Below are 27,244 nucleotides of genomic sequence, written 5' to 3' on the forward strand. Positions count from 1 at the left end.
GATTAACATGAGCGCGACATATAAGCAAAATGTGTTATTCTTTTATGTAGAGTATAGATAGATATATTCACTTATAACAGGTCTGTAAAACAGTCATACTAATAAACTTATTATCATACATTTTTGAGCTTGACGCCTTCACAACTTTGTGTTCTATTATAATTTACAATTTTTTTTATTTTTTTTCTATTCAATAATAATAAACTCAAAAGTATAGAAACATAGATATTACATCAACATAGCAGGTAGGCGGGCAACAAGCTGCGCCGCCACCCCTTTCTGAATTACAAACCCTAACCTGCTAAAGACATACCCCTGCCCCTTTGGAGTCGACACATTGCTATGCACAACCAGTTGGACCCTGGTTAGGAAACGGATAGCTTCCGGTGCCAAGGAGCCAAAGGTATCAAAAGCCAGAGGGACAAAAACATGTTGGTTCTCTTCGCAGGCTTTAGCATGTTTCTCCACCTTCGTTTCAGCCCTTTTCATTGCTTGCCCAGCTACAAACCCATTATCCCTCAAACCAACTAAAGGAGATACCCCTGTGAGGTCAACACAAGCGTGTTTTCCCCCGGCCCAACCAAAGACGAGCAAATCTGCCGGTCGTAGAGTGGATCTCCCTTCCGTGGGGTCTGTAAGGAAGTTTACAGGGGATTCCTTTTTAGCTGATATCTCAGCTCGCCTTAAGATGTCCCAAAGAACGTCCCGCACCCAATCATGTCGATATTTGAACCCAGGCATCTCCTTGCAATGAACTGCATGCTCCCCGAATTTATCCAGGCAAGCCTTACGGCAGATCGGACATGTTTCGTCTTCTGGGTACATTGGGACCATCATACGGTACTTAAGAATGACCCTATACTCGACCGCAGACATGCTTTGGCCCAAGCCATCAATCGGGATAACGGTCAGAAAATCTTGGGCATGAGGACCTTGTAAGCATTCAATAACCGCCTTCTGTCGGGGGGACAATCCAAAAAATTCTCCCAGGATCTAAGCGATTTTGCCAAAAAGGGCATTCGCCAAAGTTTTTTGAGGCTTTGGTGGGGCGGTTTCCTTATTAGAGAAACCGCTAATGTCAAAGTATGGGAGAGCGCCATTTAGGCATTCCAGGGCCTGCACGTAATCTGAGTCCAGGTCGACAACTCCGCTATTCCTTAAGATGTGATTATGCAGCTTCCAAGACTGAGCCCTCGACGCTACAAAAGCGTAAACCCCAACATCATGAGCCGACAGAAGGCCTAAACCCCCCAATCAGCGCATCGGTAAAGATGCAAGTCGCCACTGAAGATCACCAAAGAACGGGCCACCACATACAACTATGTCTTCGATGGCTTCTCGAAGCCCCTTATCAAAACAGGATACCGCATCATCCATCATATGGGGGTGGCATGTTCGTAACCCAAAAAGCAACTTAGCAACCCCCATGCAAGACCTAAGCAGGAGGAGTTCGATATGGGGATCCCTAAGGCAAGGTAAGAGTTTCATAAGATCAACCGCACGAGATGTTCTCCGCCTCGCCAACTCCTTAATAAAGTAGGGATCTCGACTTACAGCCCCTCCAAGGAGCTTTACCCCTCTCTCTGGTCTACCAATCCCACTAGGGAAAAGCCCATTTTTAACTTTCACTCCATTACACGCTGGCCAAAAAACCTCGGTTTTCTTAATATTAAGTTGAAGCCCCAATGATGGCCCTTCCGAGCTGATAATGTCTAGGGCTTTAGCGTCTTCGTTGGCACCACCAATAATAGCCCATCATCCAAGTACCAAGCATGAAATGGGAGGTTACAGTCATTTTGTACCCGGAGAACAAGAGGGTGTAATGCTAAGGCAAAGAGGAGGGGCCCAAGGGGGTCTCCCTGCTGAACCCAGTAGTAGCCCCTATACGGTCATCACCAACGTACAACCTAGCCGGCTGGGCATAAAGGAACTGGACCCATAGATAGATAGACGGGCAATGATGAAGAACCTCCCGGAGAAGGGCTGTGCGGTCGACCATATTGAAGGCGTTGGAGAAGTCCACGGTAAGCATAGCTAAAGAATCGTCCGCGTTAAAGGAGTTAAGAAACAGGTTCGCGCTGTGAAGCACCGCCTCTACCCCATTAGGGTCCCTACCCCAAACTGAAAGTCCCCTAAATACTGAGTCATTTCCTTTCCAACCATCTTCATAGCCACTTTAGAAACCAACCTACGCCAGATAGCCCCCACAGCAATGGGCCGAATTCCATTATCCGGCTTTAATAAAGGGGTAAGGGGGCCGAAACAATAAACTCAGCGAGCACCTTGGGACACAGACCCCCTAGCCATAAGTTGACGGCTTCAGTGATGGCTGAGAGCAGACCCATGGAAGTCACTGATCCCTCACCACTAAGAGCGTCCAACAAGTGTTGCGCCCGCATCCCGTATCTCCCGCATGAGGTCCCTTTTGGAAATGACCGGATACATCTAAGAACACAGTCCACATCCATAGAGAGAGTAGGCAGGGCGACAGAGCTAGAAGGAAAGGACGGAGGCGGCACCATTGGGTGTTTATCAATGAGGGCTTTCATGGTTGAATCTCCGAGAGGGGCAACCCCACTTGAGCATAATACCTTGACTGCAGCTGTGAAATGACCATCCCTGACTTTCCTGAGACATTGTTTAATATTGAGGCTGTTTTCAGAACCCTCCTCTCCTCCCACCTCTCTTTTAGAAAAAGTGCTTCCCCCCACGTTATCAAAGAGAGAAAGAACCAAGTCAGCAAAACCATATCCATCTTTCCACACCGCAAGTGCTTGCTGAATGCTACTACATTGCAAAGACTTTCAATTCCCTGACCTGCGTTCCTGCCTAGTGGAATGTTTCACCACCCTTAAAGTACAACGCGGCAACAATAGTAATTTGACCCAATTCCCAATCGAGCCTGGTGAATCTACTACCTTGCGTAAAGCGCATGCCAAAGTCTGAGCAAACGCCAAACGACAACTTGGGGGGATGCTCTTAACCGTTTGAATGGGAAGGGAGAAAACCGTTTGAATGTAACACCACCTTGTTTGTCATGTTGTTGAAAACCGATCATCCAATCCTTCATAAAGTCCCTCTTCATGGACTTGTATATGTTTGTCCTCGGTAGTTACATAGATGGTTTCATAAATACAATCGATCTAGAAATACTGGCATGAGTGCATGACCATTTGCAGACATGTCTATTAGATACGAGTCGTGCCTTGTTACGGTTTATTCGAGACAATCGTCAATCTCCCAAGAACACAAGAGAAGAAGAGAAATTAGACCCAAATAATAATTCTTTCTTATTTTTTTTCTTAAACAAGATTACAATATATAAGAAAACAAAGACATAAATATAGAAAAAGATAAACAATAAGGAAACATAATTTAACTACAAAAAGGAAATCAAATAAAAGATAAACTTAAATAATAATAATAATAAACGGATTAATATAATAGGATCGTATCATGCCTTCTGTGTTATATGTATCTTATGTGTTTTATGTATCGATTTGTTGAAGTTATTTGAATGTTGTGTACCTGTTAATGTTTTTTTTTGAACGACCAACAAATTTTATTTTTAAGAATACAAATTCTAGCAAGGAGCTAGAAGACCACCAAGAATAGCCATCGTACACCAGACCCGGCATTTACAACAAAGGCTTACCACCTACGAAAACGAGCTAATACATGAATTATATTCGAAATTTGCACCAATCCTCCCACAATAACCCACTCTTTTTAAATATATTCTTTATCCAAAAAAAACCATCACTTTGGTTTCTTCCACCAAATCAGTCACGCGTATTGGAGTTCCATTATGGACTAACACATTACGTTTCTTCCAAATACACCAAACTGACACCAAACACACCGCATGGAATACTTTACCTATTAATGTTTTGATTATGGAATAAGGTAAGATGCTATTAAATGAGTGGTGTTAATTGTTCAACTTCATTATCATATGCAGAATAGATTCCTTTGATAACGTGCGGGAAACAAACTTACTTTTAAGAAACACAGTTATGAAAAAGTTTGTTACGTAAGGGTAACATATACTAATAGTAGGGGTGTGTTAATGTACAATAATGGCTTATCATACATTAGGTACGCGACATTCCAGAGCGTTTGATTAAAAAACGCGCGGTGGCAATATCGTAAATAACCCAACAGTAGTTCGCGATAAAAATTCGTCGATTACAAATCAACTCTGATCCAAATTCGGAACTTGTCGCTCAATCTAATCCAATTTTTAAACTCTAATCACAGCTTAAAGTATGAAATCTCTAAAGTCAAAAACCAAAATTGAAATAGAACGTCCCTGAATATTAAAAATCTTCAAATTGATCAAAAATTGATGATTTAATCAATCGAATTGATGTGTAAGTGGCTTTAGAATCATTAATCGATTATGAAAATACAAATTAACACACTTAATTGAGCTATGATTAGGGTTCATGTTTAAACGTTCTGCTCAAAGTATAAACGTTCTGACCAAAATAAACACCAAAATTGATGATTTGATCAATCGAATTGATGTATAAGAGGCTTTAGAATCATCAATTGATTATGGATTTGCAGAAATAACGCACTCAATCGAGCTCTGATTAGGGTTCAAAATATTATGTTTAAACGTTCTGAAACAAAACTGAAGACCTTTAAACGTTCTGACCAAAAAAGAGCATATTTAAACGTTCTAAAACGTTCAATGAAGTTCTGGGTGTTCAAAAAACAATGAACATCTTTGAAACTTTCTAATACGTTCTAAGAAGTTCAGGTTGTTAAAAAAAGTTTATAAGTTCTGATAAAGTTTTGAAGTTCTAAGAAGTTCTGGGTGTTAAAAAAAGTTTAGAAGTTCTGATAAAGTTTAGAAGTTCTAAGAAGTTCTGGGTGTTCAGAACTTCTAAAACTAACAGAAAAAAATTAAACACCTGTAAACATGAAATTGAACACTGAAATCACTTCATATAATCTCATAATCATCAAATAATCGTCAATCGACCGTTAATTTGATCATTGATTCGATCATATGAACAAAATATGGAACGTCTGCAACTGGGTTTCTGCAAATGGCGCTTAAAACTTTAAACGTTCAGTTAAAACCCATCACTCAAAATTGATCAATTGAAACTTCAAATTGATGATTAATTGGACCAATTTCAAAGTTTAATTGGTCAATTAGTTCAACAATTTCAATTTCAATTGATCAATTTTATCAACAGGTCGTGACGGAGGAAGATGGTGTACGGTGGACGGAATCATTGGATGGTGGACGGTGGACAGGATCGTTTGATGGTGACGGATTGCTGAACGGTCATGTTGAAGGTAGATGAAATCGATGGGAGCAACGATTTAATGAATATTACAATATTGCCACCGCGTGTTATTTGAAATCGACGGGAATGCGAGTCGCATACGTAATGTACGATTAGGGATTATTGTATTGGATCATTTATCACTAATAGTAAATACCTAAATATATAGAATAATTTAAGTAATAAGTAAAATTTTACTTGATTATAATGATCTAACAAAAAAATATTAATGGGAACCAAAATAAACGGTGTTGAATATATGTGCTACAATGATAAATCTTGGACACAAATCTAATTTATATTGGTACTTTGTAAAATAAGAAAATGTTGCGAATAACATAAACACAGTAGTGTACTTGAATGAATAATTGTGATTGCATTCATAAGAACACTGACAATAGAGTTTTCAGTTCCTTCCTCATACCCAAATTATTAAAAGAAATATCAGATTTTGTTCATTTCACTCGTATATTGTTGTCCCGATCCCCATATTTCATACTTTAAAATATATAAAAAACTAAAGTAAACTTTATATTTGGAAATCACTATTCAACCCTAGTTTTATAAGATTTTTGGTGCTTCATTTGATTTAACAACCGCCAACCGCCTCATTTTAGAGGTGCATAAGTTGGGTTGTCAACCATACCGGTTAGAGTTAGAAGCCGGTTCGGTTTCAATTAGAGATTATCTAAACCGATTTATGTCCCAACCGGGTTGGTTTTGAAAACGGTTTTCAAATGAAAAGATTTGGTTCAGTATAAAAATGGTTTGGTATAAAACTGGTTTTCACGGTACTTTTTGGTTGTTTCTGGTTTCAACTGACGAGTTCTCAAACCAAATTCATAATCAGTTTTGATTCTGGTTAAAAACAGGGTCAAGTTCGCAAAACCGGTTTATATCTTCACATCTATCTCCTCATTTTATGGGCAAGGCCAGCAATTCATTTTTGGTGGGCCTGATAGTTTTGTTCCTCTTTTTGGGCAGTTGGCCTCTTTTATTATTTTTTTAATAAAGTTTTTATTAAACAAACTCCTAGCAAAAAAAAAAATAAAAACTACAAAGGAAATACTTGACACACAAAATAAATGAGACTACTCCGAACCACAAACCTAAGATAATTTGATCCACCTGAAAAAAACAAATGTAAAACCAATTAACTCTACATAAACATACTCTTGAAACACATGAAAAGAAAAGTACATTAAACAAAACCATACAAGAGGGCAAAATCGAACGCATTCATCTCTCTTTAAACGACATGAAAACCCGTTGCACTATGCCGCAATCCATAAACACAGAACGACCTAATCATCAAACAGAACCTCCATAGTCGCATGAGATTTCTTATTAGTTAAAAGAATGACATCTTTTTTCCTTCTCACTATTATAAAATCTGCATGGAATAATTATTTTATTTTTCCATTTACACAACAACTATGGGAAAGAAAATGAAACTTAAATTTATCTACTTGGATTTTGTAATGTCATATTCTCTCTATTTCTTAACCAATAGGTCCAATATCAAGCATCCTGCTCGCTATCATCTTTCTAGAACACATTTGTTCCTTTCAGGGTGCAATGTGTGGTTTGACTCATTAAAAGTTTATTATTGAGCTTATCTATAATCTATATCTGTATTTACAGTATATAATAAAGGAGTAAATTATTTGTCACGTTTCACTTTTTTTATAAATTTTTTCACACCTCTCTCTCGTTTAATAATTTTTTTGTTTTCAATCTCTATATCCTATTAAATAATAATTATTACTATAATTTTTTTAAACATTTTCTTTTTAAAAAGAAAATGAAACATTTTTATAAGTTGAACATTTCTTTCATTATTTGACCCACACAATATGGATTATATCTTTTATATAAAAAGCATACATATTATTTTTATCATCCATTCCCTATATAATACACAGGTCCATAACCTCCATAACCTAGCTAGTTAACTAATATACATATATTAGGCTAAGTAAGGGCGCGCGGTGCGTTGATACCAAATCAAACCGAAAATATAAGAATTCGAAAGTGAAGACGAGACCAATACAAAGATGGTTCGGTCTCAGTCTTTTCAGGCTAGTCCAATACTATATATAAATTTCTTATGCTAAGATATTCCAACTATCAGTCTTTTTTACCATAATCCATCTCTAAATATAAGGCCGAAAACAGGACGGAATATGCTTAAACGGTCCCGAATCAGATATCTGAATTACTCGGTCTTACCTGAATCCTTTTCAGCCTCTAAATTTGAAAAATCATATACAAATATTAAAAAGGGTTTAGGATTTTAGTCTCATGCATTAACAAGTTGTTTAAATTGGTAGTAACATAAATATGTTTTGTACAAGGTTGTTTCCTATGTTTAGCTCAACTGACTTTCCGAGATAATTGGGATGACTATCCTATGTTTCACGCACGTTGGTTTTAAAATTTAAAGTTTTAAACTAAGATTCCCACTTGCATCCATTTCTATATTTATCATCGCCACATATAGTATATTCCACCATACAACGTTGTTCATCAGTCAGCCGGCAAGCTCCCATTATTTGATTCGTCAATATTAAGGTACGTACACATCAAACTGCCTTCTGAATTTTATACTTAATATTAACTCATTTTGATGTAACTATGAAAATGTAAATTATTAACTAAATATCAACACTTATATTGGATTGGAAGTGGGAATGAGCAATAAAACCAATATGGTATTCGGTGTTAATACTTTTAAAGTGAATAAAATGAAAATACTAAACATGATATTTGTTTACAAGTTTTTGTATCAATATCATTTGATTTCGGTGTTTTTGATATTATCAGTGATAACTGGTTCAATAAAACCAGTATGGTATTCGGTTTATACTGTTTTTATAATCGGTTGGTCATCCCTAATTGGAAGTAATTAACTGAATGAGGAGAGCATAAATCCATAAATTCTTAACTATATTATATACATACAAATATTGAAAGACAATTTTTTGAGGTTTGATTGAGGTTGCTTTGGGTGGTAATGGAATTAATTGAGCATGAAATCTATATTCTCAATATTTCTTCTCTTTTCTTTTTTTTTTATCTTACTACATTATTTCACTTGATATATAGTTTGATTATATTTGATAGTTTATAATAGTTTTTTTCTTATCAAACTCTAAATATATAGTCTTGTTTAATTAGTTTTAGTTTTTAATCAAATACCTAATTGTGATTCGAACTAAAACATTTATTTATATTTAGGACCTCAAAACGCATTATATTTTGAATGCAAATCGGTTTTCAATAAAAATAAGAAAGTCCTGTTTTGTTTTTAACTAAATAAATTATATAAAAATTAAGGAAAATTAAATGAAGCACTGAGAAAAGGAGAAGCATGATGAATAAGAATATAGATTATGCTATACCTTTTACCAATTAGTGAACCACAACCAAATATTAAAAAGTTGTTAAGATTTTCCTTAAAATCGCTTGAACCATAAGCTAGCATTGATTGTTTCACAATGGTCTCAAAAATCACTTAAAAATACCAGTGATCTAAATGATTTATAGAGTTGTAAATGAGTCGAGCTGAATCGAGCCAACGTGTGTTTGAGCTTGAGTTTGAAGTTAACGAGTCTAAGAACGAGCCACTGAGCTTGGCTAGGTTACAAAATTGAGTCAGCTCAGGTAATTTAAAATCAAGTTTTTTCAGCTAGCTTTTTGATTTTATCGAGGGCCGCGAGCTTTTTTCTAAACCATCTATTACATATAATTATTTGTGACTTGTGATGCAGGTTAATATACATCTCCAAAAGCAATGGAGCATAAAGGCTTGTTGCAAAGTGATGACCTATACAAGGTTTAACATATTTGCTCACACAACCTACTTTTGATTAATATGTGTTTCAAATCTTTACATTAACCATTTTCTTGTACTTTGCATGTAGTACATCTTGGAGACTAATGTGTACCCTCAAGAACCCGAACCGTTGAAGGAGATCAGAGCTCTTACCGCTTCACATAGATTGTCGGTTTCATTTTTCTCAAAACAAGTTATACGAATAATATTGTTTTAAATAATTTTGTGCAGTTTGAAACTTGCATGGGTTGTTGTTTCTTAGGTTTTTCATGGGTACGTCACCAGATGCGGGCCAGATGCTTGAGATGTTGTTGAAGCTCACCGGTGCGAAAAAGACATTAGAGATTGGGGTTTATACGGGTTACTCGTTGTTACTTACCGCGCTAACAATTCCTAAAGATGGCAAGGTTAGTGACAATTTAGGGTTGTACATTTATTATTATATTGTGTCCATTTGAGTCATGTTTTATTTTAAACGGACCAAAATATTATCGTGACTTATAAATCTCCTAAAACATGTAAAAGATTGTAGCAATTTGTACTAAACAGTTTGAAGTGTTTTATTTGATACAGATTGTAGCAATAGATGTAAATCGGGAATTTTACGAAATTGGTAGGCCGGTTGTAGAAAAAGCTGGGGTCGAGCATAAAATCGACTTCATCGAATCAGAGGCTCTTCCGGCTCTCGATAAACTCATCGAAGATGTAAGCTTTTGTTTTTAAACGTGTAACATTTTTCTTGCTTTTTGTTTATGAAAATTGTGAGAATCGCATAATACAATTATATACAATAATATATTGATTCAATAGGAGTGGGAAAGTGAGCGGTGGTGGTTATAAAATTGCTTTATATGTATTATATTTAAAGCAATGTATACATTAATATTATGTGTTCTCAACATATCTGTAACTTATTATGCTTTTTTATATAGCCTGATAACGAAGGAAGCTTTGACTATGTCTTTGTTGATGCGGACAAAATAAACTATATCAACTATCACGAGAAAGTGATCAAACTTGTGAAGGTCAACGGGATAATAGTGTATGACAACACGCTCTGGTATGGATCTGTTGCCAAGTCCGAGGATACAGTTCCTGAAGTACTGAAACAAGGACGAATTTGTGTTCTAAAGTTTAATGAAGCACTTGCAATGGACCCTCGTGTGAAAATCGTCACAGCCGCGTTAGGTGATGGCATCACCATTTGCAGGCGTGTGTATTAAATATTTAGTCGTATTTTCTATGTTTTATCTATGGGTTCGTTAACGATTTCGTATACCTATAACCTTTGATTGTGGTGTTGTGTTTGATGATCCAAATAAATAAACTTTTAAATGCTATGAATAATTGTGCAAGTTTTTATTAAAGGTAAAGTTAAGGGTAAAGTTTGATGAATATTTGAATTTAAATGTACTTTTTAAATTTCCAAAGACGTTATATACCATTATTTAATCTATAATGTTACATTTACTATGTCAATGTTCTACATACATTACAACTAGTGATAGTTATATACAACTAGTGATAGTTATATTAAGATATAACTGCTTTTGGAGTTTTCACCGAGTTTTACAAAATTAGGTAATACAATCGTCTATCTGTTTATGACAAAATATTATAAAAGTGTTTGGCTTCTTATGCTATAACTGGGTTATATAACTCAAGTGGCTTGAGGTTATTATGGTTTTTTAATTAATCGGACTATATAAAATATAACCACATTGGTTTTCCAAATTATATAACATATTTTGATATAGACATCTTAATTTATTTGTCACATTTTTATAAATTATAGTTTGGCTAAATTGTAGTAAATTATATAATCTATTTTATTTGTAAATTTTGTTATTGTTTTCAGTTTTCAACAAACAAGAGTTAATTTCTTTCTTTATGTTTTTCTGTACTTATGGTTAATTACAATAATAACAATCAAACAATATTTAAAATCATCTTTCATATATTAGCATCGTTGAAACCTGACTCATTTTTCTTAAAGACAAAACTTGACATGCAATAACATATATATAAATGAAAACAATGGAGACACAAAGTTATCTTAAAGAAAGACCATTTTCTCTTTTATATATATATATATATATTATCATACATATCATGTAATGATAAATGTTAAAAGTTCTAGCCTAACTCATTAATATATATATTTTAAAAAAAGGATTTTTGTATACTCACTATTCAATTTATTATTCACTTTTTTTTCACTTTTAATTTCCATTTTACATGTTAACTTGAACATGTCAAAGAGGCTGTATCCATCTTTGATGCGGGCCTGCGGAGGGCAATTGAAGATATTGTTGTGTGTGGAGGACCGCATTTTGGGGACCTCCAGTGGAGGTTGGCTTCTTTCCCTATGCGTTGCGGAGGCTTAGGAATTTTCTCGGCTGAGGATGTCTCCGCTTATGACTTTGTGGCTTCCAGGTCTCAGTCGTGGAAATTGCAGGACCACGTCCTACGAAACGCTGGTGTTATGGAGGTAGATCCTAACTACTCTTTTGCACTTGGTAATATTGGAACAACTCTCCCGGACCTTGATATAGGCGGTTTTACTGATAAGGAGACCGCCCCCAAGAAACCTCAACAAACCTTGGCGAGTGCTCTTTATGGTAAACACGTACATGATTTGGAGGAGCGATTCGATATGACCCCGAGACAAAAGGCAGTTTTAGCTTGTCTCAAGGGGGTTCACGCCCAGGATTTTTTGACTGTGGTGCCCATTGAAGGTCTTGGGCAACGGATGTCGACAGTTGAATACAGAGCAATCCTTAAATATCGGCTTATGATTCATCTTTTCCCTCCAGATGAATCATGCCCCATTTGTAAAAAAAGCTTGTTTGGATAGATTTTGTGAGCATGCCCTCCACTGTAAGGAATTGCCGGGATTCAAGTATCGTCATGACTGTGTTAGAGATGTCTTATGGGATGTGCTTAGACGTGCCGGGATCTCAGCCAAGAAAGAGGCACATGTTAACTTTTTGACTGATTCGCGAGAGGGAAGATCTACCCTGCGTCCTGCGGATGTTCTTGTGTTTGGCTGGACAGGGGGTAAGCATGCATGTGTTGACCTCACTGGGGTGTCCCGTTGGTGGGGCTGAGAGACAGTGGCTTCTACCTGGACAACCGGTTTTGAGATTGGAGTCTAGGAAGGTTGCTAAGCATGAGACATCGTGTTTGGAGAATCAGCACGTGTTCATTCCATTTGCCTTCGACACTTTTGGGTCCCTAGCTCCCGAGGCGGTTCGCTTCTTGGAGCGGGTGCAGAAGGTGGTCCACAGTGACTCGCAGAGCCCGAGAAACCAAGAATTTATATTTAGTAGAATAGGCTTTGCGATTCAAAAAGGGATAGCGGCACAGCTTGTTGCTCGCTTACCCATTATCCAGATGTAGCTCGGTTTGTGTTATATGACAAAAAAAAAAAACCATAAGTTTTAGTTTATTGGTTGTTATTTATATATAACTTTTAAAAATCCAGTATAGGTTGGTACACTATCGGATGGCTTTTTTTTTCTTTATTTCACTTTTTGTTTGAACTAATTATAATATTTAATAAACTATATTTCTAAACTTCAAACTTGGACAAGTATCGGCTTTACATGTTTTACTTTTCGGTTAAACGATTTTCTTAAATTTTGCTTTCGTATTTGTTATAGTTGGTCTTTAAACTGACCAAAAAAATTTTCAGGATTTAAAATTGTCCCACCATCACATGTTTTTATATCCCTGTCTCAACATTTGATACCACGCTTTTAAAATATAATTTTTTGGCATACTAATTCGTGGTTACCAATTTTTGCTTGTACTGTTGATACTAACTGAATTTGCATCGGTTCACAACTGTAAAGTGCTGGTTTTTTTGTTCCACCTATGATAATTTGTTGTATTTTGACATTAATGAGTTTATTTCTTTTGTTTAGTTTGATGTCGTAACCCGATTCAAGCTGATTTCAGGTCAACTTATAACGTGTTCGTGGTTTAACTTTTTTACGCATGTTTTTTTGTTGAGTTTATGGCCCCGTCTCAAAGCATGGGTTCCAGGATCCTAGTTTTTTTTAAAGAAAGACATGCGATAATAAAATATATAAAATATAAAAAACGGGACACAAGAAGTAGATATGCACAAAACAAGTGGTCGTAAAGAAGAAACAATTATCACTTTTGTGTATATATTATTATCATATATATCATAAAAAATGTCTAAATGAACCTAACTTAATTTTTATAAAATGTAAACTAGACATGCGATGATAATAAAATATATAAAAGAAAGAAAAAAAGCTTATATGCCCGTGATATGCGATAGTAAAGAAAGACCATTTTTGGCATTTTCTCCGTTTATGTATGGCTGGCTACTTGGTTATAAAGATAAATCTGACCACAGGAATGTTTATTTTTAAAAACAAATAGACCTAAAATTAACTTTTCTTGTAGTTATCCATTAACATTTTTAAACTCTAATTCAATATTTACATATTTAATTTCGGAACAAATAATAAATTCAGTGTGCACTAAACTGGATACACATGGGTAATTCACCCATGCCAAGGTAGAGGTGTATAAATCGGGTTTTTTAAATACCCGGATTCGAGTATAGAATCGGGTATTAAAAAATAAGGTATTGGCAATACCCGGGTCGGGTCCGGGTATTGTCACCATACCCTATGCATCAGGTTCGGGTCAGGTATAGAACCGGGTATTCTAAAACCGGGTTTTTATATACCTATTTCTAGGTATTGAAAAAACCATGTTTTCAGGTTTTTTCCGGCTTTTTTTTCGGGTATATAACCGGGTATTTTAAAACCGGGTATTTGGATACCCTATTTCTAGGTATTGAAAAAACCATGTTTTCAGGTTTTTTCCGGCTTTTTTTCGGGTATAGAACCGGGTATTCTAAAACCGGGTATTTGGAATACCCTATTTCTAGGTATTGAAAAAACCATGTTTTCAGGTTTTTTTCAGCTTCTTTTTTCGGGAAATTTTCGTATATATATTTATTTTTTTAAGGGTTTGCACCTTTTAGGATTATTTTTACGGGTATTTTTCAGGTAATATCGGGTATTTGAAAAACCAGGTTCCTGGTATTTGTAAAACCCGGTTCGGGTTTTCGGGTATTACCGGGTACAAATCAGATCCGGTTCCAGGTACAGGTTTTGGTACTGAAATGCATACCATATCCATACCCTACGGGTGGGGTCGGATTTGGGTATAAAAAAACCGGTTCCGGTTATATTTTATCGGGTTCGGTTCCAAGTTCGAGTTTTTTTGTGCACCTCTATGCCAAGGGAATGAGGGGATGACCCCAAAACACAACACGGACCAAACATAAAATTTGTGAATTTGGGTTTGGTATAAATAGGTTCAGATCAGTTTCAGGTCAAACCGGTAAACCTGTTTAGTTAAATGGGTAGTGTTTAGGTTAAATCCAACCGATACATAAGTTAACCCATTTAACCATTTACGTTTTATATTTTAAAATACACTTTATTTAATAAATTAAATTGAATCGGTATTCTTAAGCTAAACTAAATTTTAATTTTTAAAAAGAAATTAACATAGGATCTTATAACTAAAATGTCATTGTTTTATATAGACCAGCTTTGAATATGTAAAAAATAAAATACAATTATATGGAACTTTTGGGATAAACATGTCATGTTCATGTCAACCCATAGTACGCATGTCATGTTCATGTCAACCCACATACAGGTTTCAACTCTAGTTCGGGTCATGTTAATCCCTTGGTTTCGTGCCGGGCTGGACTTATTTAACACCATACCCAACCCACACCACTAAACGCGAGGTGCACAAAATACCCGGTTTTGGACCTGACCCAGTATACCCGAACCAGTTCCTACCTGTACCCGACCTGGTATTGGGTTTCTTCCTAAGACATGTACTCGGAACCGGACCCAACCCAGAGCTGCCAGAACCAGTTCTACCGTTACCCGGTCAAAACCTAACCCGAAAACCTAAAAAAAATCCCGTAAAACCTGATCAAATACCCGACTATACCCGGAACCAATTCCTAACCGACCCTGTTTTGACTTCTGTTGACCATACCCGCCGTAAAACCTGGTCAAATACCCGACTATACCCGGAACCATTTCCTACCTGACCCTATTTTGACTTCGGTTGACCATACCCGAAACCGGTTCCACTTCCTCTACATATCAGATTACAAATGATCATGTGAAACTATGAGCATATTATTATCTTCATCAACATACATATCAGATTACAGATGATAACATTTACATTTTACACCCACATTAATACCATACCATATGCTGCAAACAAGGACACAAAACATTAAAATAAACTTACAAACTTAACCGCTCGACTCGAACCCTAAAACGCCCCGTCGGGTATCCACAAATCCTCCATTCCTTCCTTCCAAACGCCCCATTTCCACATCAAGTTAGCCCAACGAGCGGTACACTTCGATATAAAACTTTTAGACACATTACCAACAACATCCCGGTGAATAAACACCGACACGTCAGTCAACCCGATGCATTGGTCAAACACACAAGCGACGCACGAAAAAGTCAACGACGGGTCAACTAACAACAAATAAACACGCAATGTTTTAAACCTTTCCCGCCCGTCCCAACCCAAACCTAACGGGTTGTAACACGACTCTAGCTCCAACCACGCGCTCGACTTGATGCATAACGAGCTCGTGTTCGGGAAAACAGTGAACACCTTCTCAAGGGTAAATTCGGAATATTTAACCGCCCCTCGTGTCCAGTTTCGTGAATCTAATGTTAACGCTTCAACCGTTTGAGTAACCGGGAAGTTTGAAAGTAACGAGTCGATATACAAACACTCGAGCCAAAACGTTGTCAAACGGTCAAACGGTTTGACTGAAAACGTGTCTGAAAAGTCAAAGGCGAGATGGAAATTGGATAGTGATGGAGCGTCGATGTGAAGTGAAGCGGGGTGTATGCATTCGAGTTTGAGAGTTATGAGGTTTGGTGTGATTAAGGTTAAAAACGAGGGGGCGTTAGATACTGACCAATGACATGTTTTCAAGTTGAGGAGGTGGATTTTCGGTCGTTTAAAACCGCCAACGCCTATTAAGTTAAGAACTTGAAGATTTGGGAAGGATTTGTTGAACTCGGTTAGATCTTCGTCATCTAATCTTATGAACTCTAGAGTTAAACTTGTTAGCATTGGCATCGGATTCATGTTTTCGACTGATAACCATGCATTCTTCACTTCTAGTAACGTAAGATTGTGACCTGCATTGACCAAAACAGAGTTGATTTTAACAATTTAAATTCTAAGAAGTGTGATGTTGTAAATGAACATCATCCGAAATATGCATACCAGCATGCATGTCATGATATGAGATTATATGGCCCGTATGATATGACAAGAATCAAATTTTCAGTAACAGGTGATACTACACCGAAAATGTGCAGACTGCACACCAGCATGCTTGTCACGTCATAAGGGCCATATGAGGTCACATTATACGGGCCATATGATTTGACAAGAATGCAGACTTTCAGTGACAGGTGATGCTATATAAGTATATATACACCACCCAAAATTTGCATACTGCACACCAGCATGCTTGTCACTTGCACGTCATACGTGTAGTATGAGGTTGACAACCTTTATGACTTTGGCATACCATATATACATGTCACATCATACGGGTCGTATAAAAAAAGCTTTACATTATACAGCCTGTATGACTTTTGACACAACACACCTCTGTCACCTATATAACAACTCGTATGACACATTGTACGGGCCGTCGGGCCTTTATATACATTTTCAACGTATCAAATGGTGCGTATGAGGTTATACAACCGATATTACTTCTGAGTTCTGACACAACACATAACTATCACATCATAAAGTATCTAATTCGAACCGATCACACAATCAGATAAATATGGTAAAACAGAAATCAGTTTTATAAATATTTAGCAATTAATCAGATCACATTCTTAATTAAGAAGGGAGCAAACAAGCCAAGCCTACTCACGAACTACCCGAGATCGGAAAGACAAAAAGGCTCGATACAAGCCGAGCCTCTTTGAGCTCGAGCCAAATCCGAGCCTCATATAAAGCTCATCTAGTTATCGACCCCGAGCTTGTACAGGAAGCTCATATAGGCTCGTTGAGTGTTAACGTGCCTTGTGTATTTATAAGTTTAACCTCCTCGGAACTTCATTTAGTTATCGACCCCTAGCTTTTATTTTTTGGCTTATGCTTATATTTTACAAGTTGATTATACGTCTTAATAAGTTGTTAAATCCATCATTCTTTAATTTGTTACAGTAATAAGTTGCTTCAATATTATTAATCCATCACCATATGAAGGCAAATGAGTAAATTTACCCCCTTAAACAAATAAGCTTATTCAAATAAGCTAAAAAACCATCTTCAAATATGCTTCTTCAAATTAGCTTATATAAGCTTATAAGCATAAGCTAAAAAAGCTAAACCAAACACCAAGTTAAGCTTATTTTGTAACAAAAAAACTAAAAAAGCTAGGCCAAACACCCCCGAACTTTGGCTCGTTTAAGGTACTACATGGGCTCGAGCCGGGCTTAAATTCATTTAATGTTTTTTCTCAAAAAATATAAAAATAATTAAAAACATACCCAACAAAAAAAGATAATAAATACTAAACGAACAAACATGAACACAAACACAAACTTACAATACTCGGAAACCAACGGCAACAAACCCGACCTCCGCCAACACGACTGCACCCAAAAATCCGAAACCGACAACACCCGCAACGTCCCACAAACCTTAACCAACCAATTCCCCACAAACCCATCATCCGTCAAGAACAAATCATCCGCCTCATCTTCCACATCATCATACGACACGCCTCTTAACGGCTTTTCGGTCCCGATACACACCGACTCCACCGATTTCAAATTCGACAAAATATTCATGAAAATTGACTTAAAGGGTGTGATTGAATTCGGGTTTTTGGATCTTGATTTGATGTATCGGGTTAATGAGCAATGGAGGTTGATGGATCGGAGGTATGGTGAGAGGTTGTTGAATGTTTTGGAAGTGAGTCGGCAACGAGCTACGTCGGATGAGTCGGTGAGTCGACTCAGGATCTCCAGGATTAGAGACTCTGGAAGGTTATCCATTGATTGATTGTGTCGGAATGTAAAATGAATGGGTTGACATTATTTATAGTTTTATTTCGATATATTCGGATTTTATTAACCCAAATATCATCTTTTGGTTGTTATTGGTTTTAATTTACGAACCGGCTACTGATGGTCCTATCTTTTAGGTGACATTATTTATAGTTTTATTTTGATATATTAGATATTATTAATTTCAACTATATTATTTTGGTTACTTGTCCCAGCTTACAAATTGGCTACTGACAGACCCATCTTTTGATGTATATGTTTCTAATGGTCTGCAACTAACAGGACCTCGTTACTTGCAGGTCACTGAAAAATGCTTTTGGCAGGAAAAGTCACATTTTTCCCGGAAAACTCAACCTGAACATCACCAACTGATTCTGACGATGGTTCTAGAGTTCCGACGACTTTAATAATTGGGGTTTTTACTGTAAAAAGGTTCCTAAAAATATGATCTAAGGTTACAAAAATGTTTTGGGGGAAAAGAACGTTTTAGATAATGATAAAAATGAATGAGTTGAAGTAGAATTGTTTATTTATGGTTTTACTTTTGTGTATATATAGTTTAGTTAGTTTTAGATATGCTAATTAGAGGTGTGTAAATAAACCGGTTAATTGAAGTGACTCGAAAATCGAATCAGTTTGAAACCAATTATATATAAACTAGTTTGAAATCGATTGAAACCGTAGTTTCGGAACCGGTTGTAATTTTCTCCACCAAACCATTTCCAAGGTTAACCGAAACCGAAACCGGGCCAAAACCAGCCTGAACCGAAACCAATTAAAACCAGTTTCTCCCATGTGACCTGACTTTTGTCAGGTCAGTCGTGGGAATTCGAGTGACTAATGTTCAAGTTAACGTGTTCGAGTGCGGTGGAGTCGTGGTTAGTTTGAGCATTGAAAATGAAATGATAATTAAAGGCAAGGGATCCTCCCACACCACCCTGGATCTTCATGCACCATTTTTTGTCCTATACGTCTCGTATAGGGCTATACGGTCGTATAGGACCCGAATCGTGTCAGAGGTTGTCTGCCATCGTTTATTGTGATTCGTATAGGCCTATACGACCGTATAGACACTTTTTTTTAAAAAAAATGATGACCATTTATACAATATATGTGATTTATACGGGTCGTATTTGGCTCGTTTATAGACACTTTTTTAAAAAAAATGATGACCATACATACAATATATGTGATTTATACGGGTCGTATTTGGTTCATTTATCTTAACGGGTTTAAATGTTGAGCTCAAGCTTAGCTCGTCAAAAGCTAAAGACTGTCTAGGCATATTTGTTGCTTACATATAATAAAAATTTGAGGTTTTTTAACATATAGTCAACATACATTAAAATAAAAATGCACCCCAAAATTTGAGGCTTTTTTTAAATCGTTTTCCGGCAGCGATTAAGGCAGTCTGAATGTTTCTGCAAATGTTTTCTATACGGTCGTATAGCCCTATACGACCGTATAGCTTTTATGGTTTTGTTTGAATGCAATACGAGACATTTTAATGCCTATACGGTCGTATAGGCCTATACGGTCGTATAGGCTGTAAAAAGCTGTTTTTTTGTCCCCTTGTCAGGCATGTGTACCCTATACGACCGTATAGGCCTATATGAGCCGCATAGGCATGTGGGGGTGGTGTGGGAGGATCACATCCCTAATTAAAATGAATGGGTTGAAATGTAACATCCTAAAATTCGAATAATAATATTTTATATTTATTGTTATGACGGAAAAGTTTACTTGAGTTAATAATCAAATGGTAGAATAGTAAATGTGGTAAGATAGGTAGATAAATTAGATGGAGGTAATTATGGACCATAAAGGAAAGATGGGCCTTAGGTCCATGGGCCTAAGGGAGTATAAATACCCCTTAAACTCTAATCCTTTCCATTTCCATCCATAATATCCATCTTATTCTCTCTACACCTTAAAAACACACACACAAGCCTCCATATACGGCCGCGAGCTAGAGGAAGAAGAACCGAGATCAAATCAAGTCTTTTATTGATAGATCTTTGGTGTACAAGCTATATACGAGTTAAATAGAAGATCATAGTTCATAAACAAGCTAATCCGTAGCCTAGTAACATCCAAAGGTATGTTCTTTATGATTAAATGTTACGTTTTTTATGAATGGTTTGTCATGAAACTTAACCCTAGAGTAGATCAGGTCTAGATGTTTCAAAAAAATGCAAACTTGATGGTTTAAAATGAATCCAATAGACTTATGACAACATACGGCTCACAAATGAACCCTAGACCTAGCCTAGAACGTTTTAAAGATCCAAGCTTTATGGCTAAAACGAAGTAGATCTATATAATGGGTTAGTGACGGGTGTAAAACGGTTGGTATGAATAGATAAGGTAGTTGAAATTCTGGTTATAAACCATAAAACAGTAACAGTGATGAGAAAGGAATGATTAGGATGGAGAAATGAATTGAAAATATTGGACCTGAGTGTTTTCGGCCAAATTTGGGAACCCTGGGTCAAACCTTATGGTTCTCGGTCAACAAGCGGACACCAAGAATTCTCGGTAAGGGTTCTCGGTGGCAAGATTTCGGTCAAACATTGATTTCGGTCAGACATGTTTTCGGCCAAAGATGTTTTCGGCCAAACATGTTTTCGGTCAAACATGGATTTCGGTCAAACATTATGGTTCTCGGTCAACAGGGATTCTCTGCTTAGAGTTCTCGGCTGACCCAGTGTCTGTTTGGGCCTGATCTTAGTGGGCCTAAGTGCTTTAATGGACAGTTTGGACCTGACCATACTGAGTCCACAAACTTTAAGTCCATAATTCATCAAAACTAAGCAAGCCCAACTTAGAAAATAAATTAAAATCCTAATGAAAAATGTGTTAAGACAACTAATGAAAATAAAATTTTTCCAAGCTGACCTGGCAGCTTAACCCCGCTGCCAAGGGCGCTGCCCCTGGACCCCCGTTCGTTGTGGGTAATAGCTAAGACTAGAAAGATGATATGAGTAGTGATAGTTAATTGATACGTGTAATTATTATACAGTCAGCCGTGCACGACTGAAGAAGGGGATTACCATTAACGGTGAACGTAATCGCATTCAGGTGAGTTTCTAGACCCATTTCCTTGTTATGTTTTCGGGGCTGTGTGCATACTCGATGTGATAGTTAATACACTTACCTTATCTGGTAAGTGTATGCCTTATATGGTTTATATGATATCTATGTATATCTTAAATGTGAATGAAAGCTTGTCGGTACGTGAACGATCTTCGGATATTGCACGTGCCAACAAGGGAGGTATGTTTATGATGGACGAATGTGTATGATAGATATACGTACAATATATGAATATGTATGATTGATTAAAGAAAGTATGTATGTTATGGGTATGTAAAGATAGTATGTACGAAGATGAAGAAAGAGGGACCAGACCCTAATAATATCTGAGATAGACAAGAAAGGGACCAGGCCCTAAAATATCTGAGATAGACAAGAAAGGGACCAGACCCTAAAATATCTGAGATAGACAAAGAAAAGAGGGACCAGACCCTAATAATATATGTGATAGAATGGACAGTATCTATATAGTATGAAAGTAATAAAGTATGAATATACTTATGAAATTATGTAATGAGAGTAAGTTAGCAAAGTAATTATTATGTATCTTCGGATGCATGATTGAAGGTAAGCGTATATATTGTATTATGTTTGATTAACTAGAACTCATTCAACGTACCTGACTTTTAGTATGCACGCATATGAGTAGGATGAGGCAGCTCGCTTGAGGGAACACGTGGCATTGAATAAGAGGCTGGCATCGGAAGACTCAAGACGTTTAAGTTTAATGTTTGTTATTTTGAAAGACGAGATGTTGTTTTAAGACAAGTTATGGTTTGTATGAAATGTTTTACGAAGTTTTTATCTCATAATCAGTTTGTTGTCTGTCTTGATAATTAATAATCAAGTATAAAATTCTCAAATAACCTTTAAAAAGTTATTATTAAATAATTTGGTCAAATTAAAGTATCTTAAAGTGATGAAATAAGTCTAAAACTATGGCCCACACATATGAACATATGAAATTAACGTACTATAGTGTCTAGATATGTTATTTTTAATAAAATATATAACGACACATGTTGTCGATCATATATTTATTCAATACTACTTTATATTGAAACTTAATATTAGTTTACCTTTATAGAAAAATTATTTAAAAACAACATAACATTTTTGTCTCAATAACAAGCTAATGTTTAGAGTTTACATTCAAATTTGTACACACCATTAACAAACATAAGAATGGAGAGATGATGGAGGATAACAATGGTTGTCATGACAGAGGACGATACAACAACTTGCAATGACGGAATAGTGTTGTAGCTTGTGTTTGCGTATATGTATATGTTTGATATATGAGTATTATATCTAGTTGTAGATATCTAAAAGAAAATTTCAGTGATAATAAAAAACAATTTAAATTCAGGGGAATCATAATATTTGCTTAAGGACATCCGATATATAATACGAAGAAGGAAAAATATTATACTTCGCCTAGAAAGTTGAAGGTTCATAAATATATCCCTAAATATGTGTAATGTGTTCGTATAATTTCTAAATAATTAATTGAACTATTATTAACCCTATTCTATTTATCAAAAATTTTCTCGCTCATAGAAACACTACTCCTTTTTCGTTGTTTTCAGTGGTTAATGTCTATCCTTGATTGGCCACTTTTAACTTGCTGCTTGGTCACTTTGAATCCCTAATCTAATAAATAAAATCATTGTCGTGTCACATGGAATCTTATTAGACCATCGTTCTTTTTTATTATTCCGCCCCTCTTTAGACCCAATTTAATTTTAGCAGGTAAGTTACAATTTACTCGACTCAATTTATGCATGCTTATTTTGTGTATTTAGTTGTTTGATTAATGAATTGTTTTGTCAATTTTTCAATGTTTAACTTTCAATGATAACTACTTTTTAGGCCCGCGTTGCGGCATGGTTGTTAATTTTAGTAGAGGTGATGTTGAGTTGACGCGGTAGGGTTGTTAATTATAGTATAGGTGACGTTGAGTATATTATTCGTCGTCTATTAGTTTCAGTAAAGCCAATATTCTAGTTTGTGTTTGCGCTTGAAGTTGTTTTTCAGATTTGCTAATGAAAATTCATCCAACGTTATAATATTATTAGTACTTGGCAAAATGTGAACCTCGCATGTTGCGGCATAGTTGGTTACTCTTGCACTCTACGGCAGGTTGGGTCTACAAATTTGGACCTCGCACGTTTGCGGCGGCAACTTGCGGCATTTTGGTTTGTAACAATACAAAACCTTGCTATAACCCAAAGAACCTAAAAATATGCATAAAAGAATGTAGACAATATGAACCGACAAAGATACACGCTTGTGTCAGATAATGAAGTATTAGATTCAAAATATTCACTCTATCACATCATCCAATCATAGTACATTTTGTAAAACTACTTCCGACACATATTTCTATAAATATGAGTAAAACTACACACAAAAGAACTTAGAAACCCAAACACACCAAATCCCCGATGTTACTAATGATGAGGCCCAAACAAACTAAGAAAATAATCTCTGGGCCTACTGTTAATGTTGATGCAACCATCGGTTGCGATATCCGTACACCAACTGTTGGTGTGAATGAATCACTTAATGATGAGCCAACTACTGAAACCGAGGCTCATGTGTCTCAGAATCATCATCATCATCGTACTCAGTATATTCCACAAATAGCAAAACTATGGTAGGGTTTGAGGAGTGTAAGATGTAGACAACGTTACCTCTAACCTTTAGGAATAGAGATGTTGCTTCCAGTGAGACCTCCGGCTCGATAGTAGTTTTGCATCAAGCCTTGGACATAAGGCACATAACACTCAACCATCGGGACACCACCGATTGGTGTATGTACCATTGTCTTTCGGCTATCAACGCCACCACATGATGCCTGATTAACCTTCCGTCATTTTTAACGCTATTTTCACGAGATTGGTAAAATAACGTCAAAATTAGTGCAATTTCACTTTTGCCCACTCGAGAGTTCATACATATGTAACACCCCGGTTAAAGCGGAAACACCTGAGTGTGACGTACAGATTGCTCAAAACACATGTGACACTATTAAGTGACAGTATTATCATTAATTCAATTCAAAGCATCAAGTACATAAGTTATTTCAAATGAACAAACATAAGGGAAAAGGAACAAAACAAACATCTTCTTGTTTATTATTTAGATAACCTAACTTCTAGTATCCTCGTCATTTCATCCTCTAATGAAAGTGCCTGTAGCATATATATAAAATAAAGTCAACTAACTGAATAGTTGGTGAGTCCACACAGTTGAAAATAATATATAAAAACCATACAATTCCATGAAAACTTGTGAAAAACACATAATATATAAAAACCATACAATTCCATGAAAACTTGTGAAAAACACATAAGGGTTCTTTACACTAGAATCAATGGTCCATGAGTGTAAAGAATAAATGAAGGTCTTTTCCAGTTGGGATTGTGCACCAACGTACTCAGATCGTAGTCCCTTTTCCACTAGAAACAATGGTCCATGAGTGCAAAGGGGGGCATATGATCATACTTATCGAAGAAATCCATGCACGTAATAATTGAGCAAGTAACAAGTAAACACACAAGTCCATGATGCGAATTGTAGTTTGTAAATAATAAATAAGCGAAATTGAATTTTGATAGCATATATATGCTACCCCCAAAATAGTTAAAAAGGGTAAAAAGGGGGTGTGAGAAACTCACATTGAAGTTGAAGACAACTTGAAATAAACTGAAAGTGCGTAAATGAAACCGAAGCAATTGAACGTCACGAACTAGAATTAAAAGTACAAAATTAATATTAACTAACGTCTTATAAAAATAGGTAAATCGGGTTGTCGGGATTTAGAGGTGTTGAATGTACATTTTATTATGGAGTTAGATATTATAATATTATTTTATATATTAACAAATTTTAACGAATTATTATTTTAATAGTAGTTTAAATTATGAGATTTATCAAATTCGAGTATTATAACGTTTATGGAAATTTTGATGGTAATGGTATATTTTATTTTGAATAACGAACATGTTAATGAATTTTAAAGTTTAACTAACGACAATATGTGTGTGTGTGTGTATATAAATATATATAAATTAAACTAGTTTTAAACGAGCTTGACATGTTCGAAAACTATAACCTTTATGAAGTTATAGATCTTAACGAAATTTAGCTTTGAAAATAATAGTGTTAGTGTGATTTAAAGTTTAACGAAATAATAGTTATAGATATTAATCGGGTTTCTAACGGAAACGAAAGTTGGGTTTCTAAGTGAAAAATGGTAAACTATAATTTATATTTAATTTTGTTTAACTTAAAATAATTTTAGTTGATTTATAATGATTTTTAACAATTTAACTTGATTAATATATTTTAAAGAAAAGGTCTTGGAAATAACAACAAAACAAAAATGCTCTGACCCGGGTTTGAACCCGGGTCCTCTATTGTAACACTCATGAACTAACCAACGGACCAAGTTTGCAAGTTGTTTATAAGATCAGAAAATATATTTATATTAAATATGCTTCATGTTCATCTTCTTCACCTAGACCCTAGGATTTCAATTCCTTTAATCCGTTCTAGTTTGATCAATAAAGTTTAGAGGTTTTATTTAACTGCCAAAAACAATGACAAATCATGTTTTAATTACCTCATATGGTTTCAGATTGACGGAGAACCATGGGTTGGCCGGAACAAAGTTTGACCACCGATTTGATGTTATTAGAGCGTTGTTTGACGACCGATTTAATGTTATTAGAGCGAATTCTTTTGTGATCCTAGCAACCAAGCGGCGATCGCGTGAACCAGATGAACGCTGACAACGTTGGTTTCTTAGAGACGACATTCTATAGGTATCAAAAATGAGGATTTATAAGATGAAGGATAAATTGAGGAAATCATAAGAATAGCAAAATGTTTTATTATGTGGAAATAATAATGTTGTCTTAAGAAGTATTTGCACCACAAAGATTAAATGTAAAAGATTATAAGATGAGGGGGTACATAGCGTAAATAGTTGTTAAATGATGTAGTCAATAAGATTAATGTGTGATGACTACATGAGGAGTTAAGTCAGTTTAAAACTTAGATTATTAAGTTTACAATAAACTAATGAAATATAAATTGTGGATGTTGGCCTCCCATGAGCTTTCCATGGCAATTTGAATGACCCAACGAACTAACGAAAACAACTGAGTTGGACAGCCCATGAGCGTTACATGGCAATTTGATTGTCCCAACTAATTAACGAATTAACAATGCAATGAAGTTTGTCGGCCCAATGAGCGTTACATGACGTTTTAACCGACCAAACTAAATAACGAACTATCGAAATAGGTATGGGTAGTCGGAGTATCTTGTGAATCACCACGTAAAACATTCCAACAAAATACGAAAACAAGTTAAGAAATGGATAGTAGGAGTGTCAATGGGTTCCATGGATTTTTCACACAACTAACCATCTAAATAACGAAACACAATAATCGGAAAAACAGAGTTTAGCCACGTACCACCGTGAATTCGGTTTAAAAATATTATAGGGATGCAACCACTAATGTGGTCACGGTTGACAACTTAGGGTGTCGGTCATAGATAATAATTAATTATCTAGGAAAGCTGTAAACAATTTAATTTGAACACATAACGATAAACAAATAAGCACGTATAGGGCTCTTAAACATGCGTCTAAGGCAATTTCTAACGACCTATCTTAAACCTTCGGCTCTGATACCAATCTGTCACACCCCAACCTACGGGGGAAATGCCGGGGCGTGAGCAGATTGCCACAGCTCTCAAGGTACTATCATGCAATATTGGAAGTTTCAGTATCTATTAAATTTAATTTCAAATAAGAATAATACAAACAT

The 27,244-nt window shown here is 35.9% G+C and overlaps 3 protein-coding genes across 3 annotated transcripts in view; 1 reads left to right on the forward strand and 2 right to left on the reverse strand.

Annotated features, from left to right (window-relative positions):
* LOC143622497 (putative caffeoyl-CoA O-methyltransferase At4g26220) overlaps nt 1-27,244 on the reverse strand; it is a 165,352-nt gene that overhangs the window by 13,329 nt on the left and 124,779 nt on the right. The window lies entirely within an intron of this gene.
* On the forward strand, nt 8,950-10,524 carry LOC143622441 (putative caffeoyl-CoA O-methyltransferase At4g26220). Its single transcript, XM_077093587.1, has 6 exons — nt 8,950-8,972; nt 9,080-9,144; nt 9,233-9,312; nt 9,407-9,551; nt 9,718-9,849; nt 10,077-10,524. Exons 2-6 carry the CDS (start codon nt 9,103-9,105, stop codon nt 10,365-10,367), a joined length of 690 nt encoding a protein of 229 aa, XP_076949702.1. The 5' UTR covers nt 8,950-8,972; nt 9,080-9,102; the 3' UTR covers nt 10,368-10,524.
* Nucleotides 15,342-18,290, reverse strand: LOC143622495 (F-box/LRR-repeat protein At4g29420-like). Its single transcript, XM_077093623.1, has 2 exons — nt 17,840-18,290; nt 15,342-16,400 (listed from the first exon to the last, which is right to left on the reverse strand). Exons 1-2 carry the CDS (start codon nt 18,288-18,290, stop codon nt 15,505-15,507), a joined length of 1,347 nt encoding a protein of 448 aa, XP_076949738.1. The 3' UTR covers nt 15,342-15,504.

Source organism: Bidens hawaiensis, unplaced genomic scaffold (genome assembly GCF_021521415.1).
Source record: "Bidens hawaiensis isolate Kalapana, Puna unplaced genomic scaffold, B.hawaiensis_p1.1 tig00003141_1, whole genome shotgun sequence".
Classification (NCBI taxonomy): Eukaryota; Viridiplantae; Streptophyta; class Magnoliopsida; order Asterales; family Asteraceae; genus Bidens; species Bidens hawaiensis.

Bases quoted from the DNA above. Each gene is read 5' to 3' on its own strand.
- LOC143622441 (XM_077093587.1), top strand. From the start codon at position 9,103: ATGGAGCATAAAGGCTTGTTGCAAAGTGATGACCTATACAAG. The intron at 9,145-9,232 runs GTTTAACATATT...CTTTGCATGTAG, and splicing joins AAAGTGATGACCTATACAAG to TACATCTTGGAGACTAATGT. The intron at 9,552-9,717 runs GTTAGTGACAAT...TATTTGATACAG, and splicing joins CAATTCCTAAAGATGGCAAG to ATTGTAGCAATAGATGTAAA.
- LOC143622495 (XM_077093623.1), bottom strand. From the start codon at position 18,290: ATGGATAACCTTCCAGAGTCTCTAATCCTGGAGATCCTGAGTCGACTC. The intron at 16,401-17,839 runs GTAAGTTTGTGT...TGGTCAATGCAG, and splicing joins GCCGTTGGTTTCCGAGTATT to GTCACAATCTTACGTTACTA.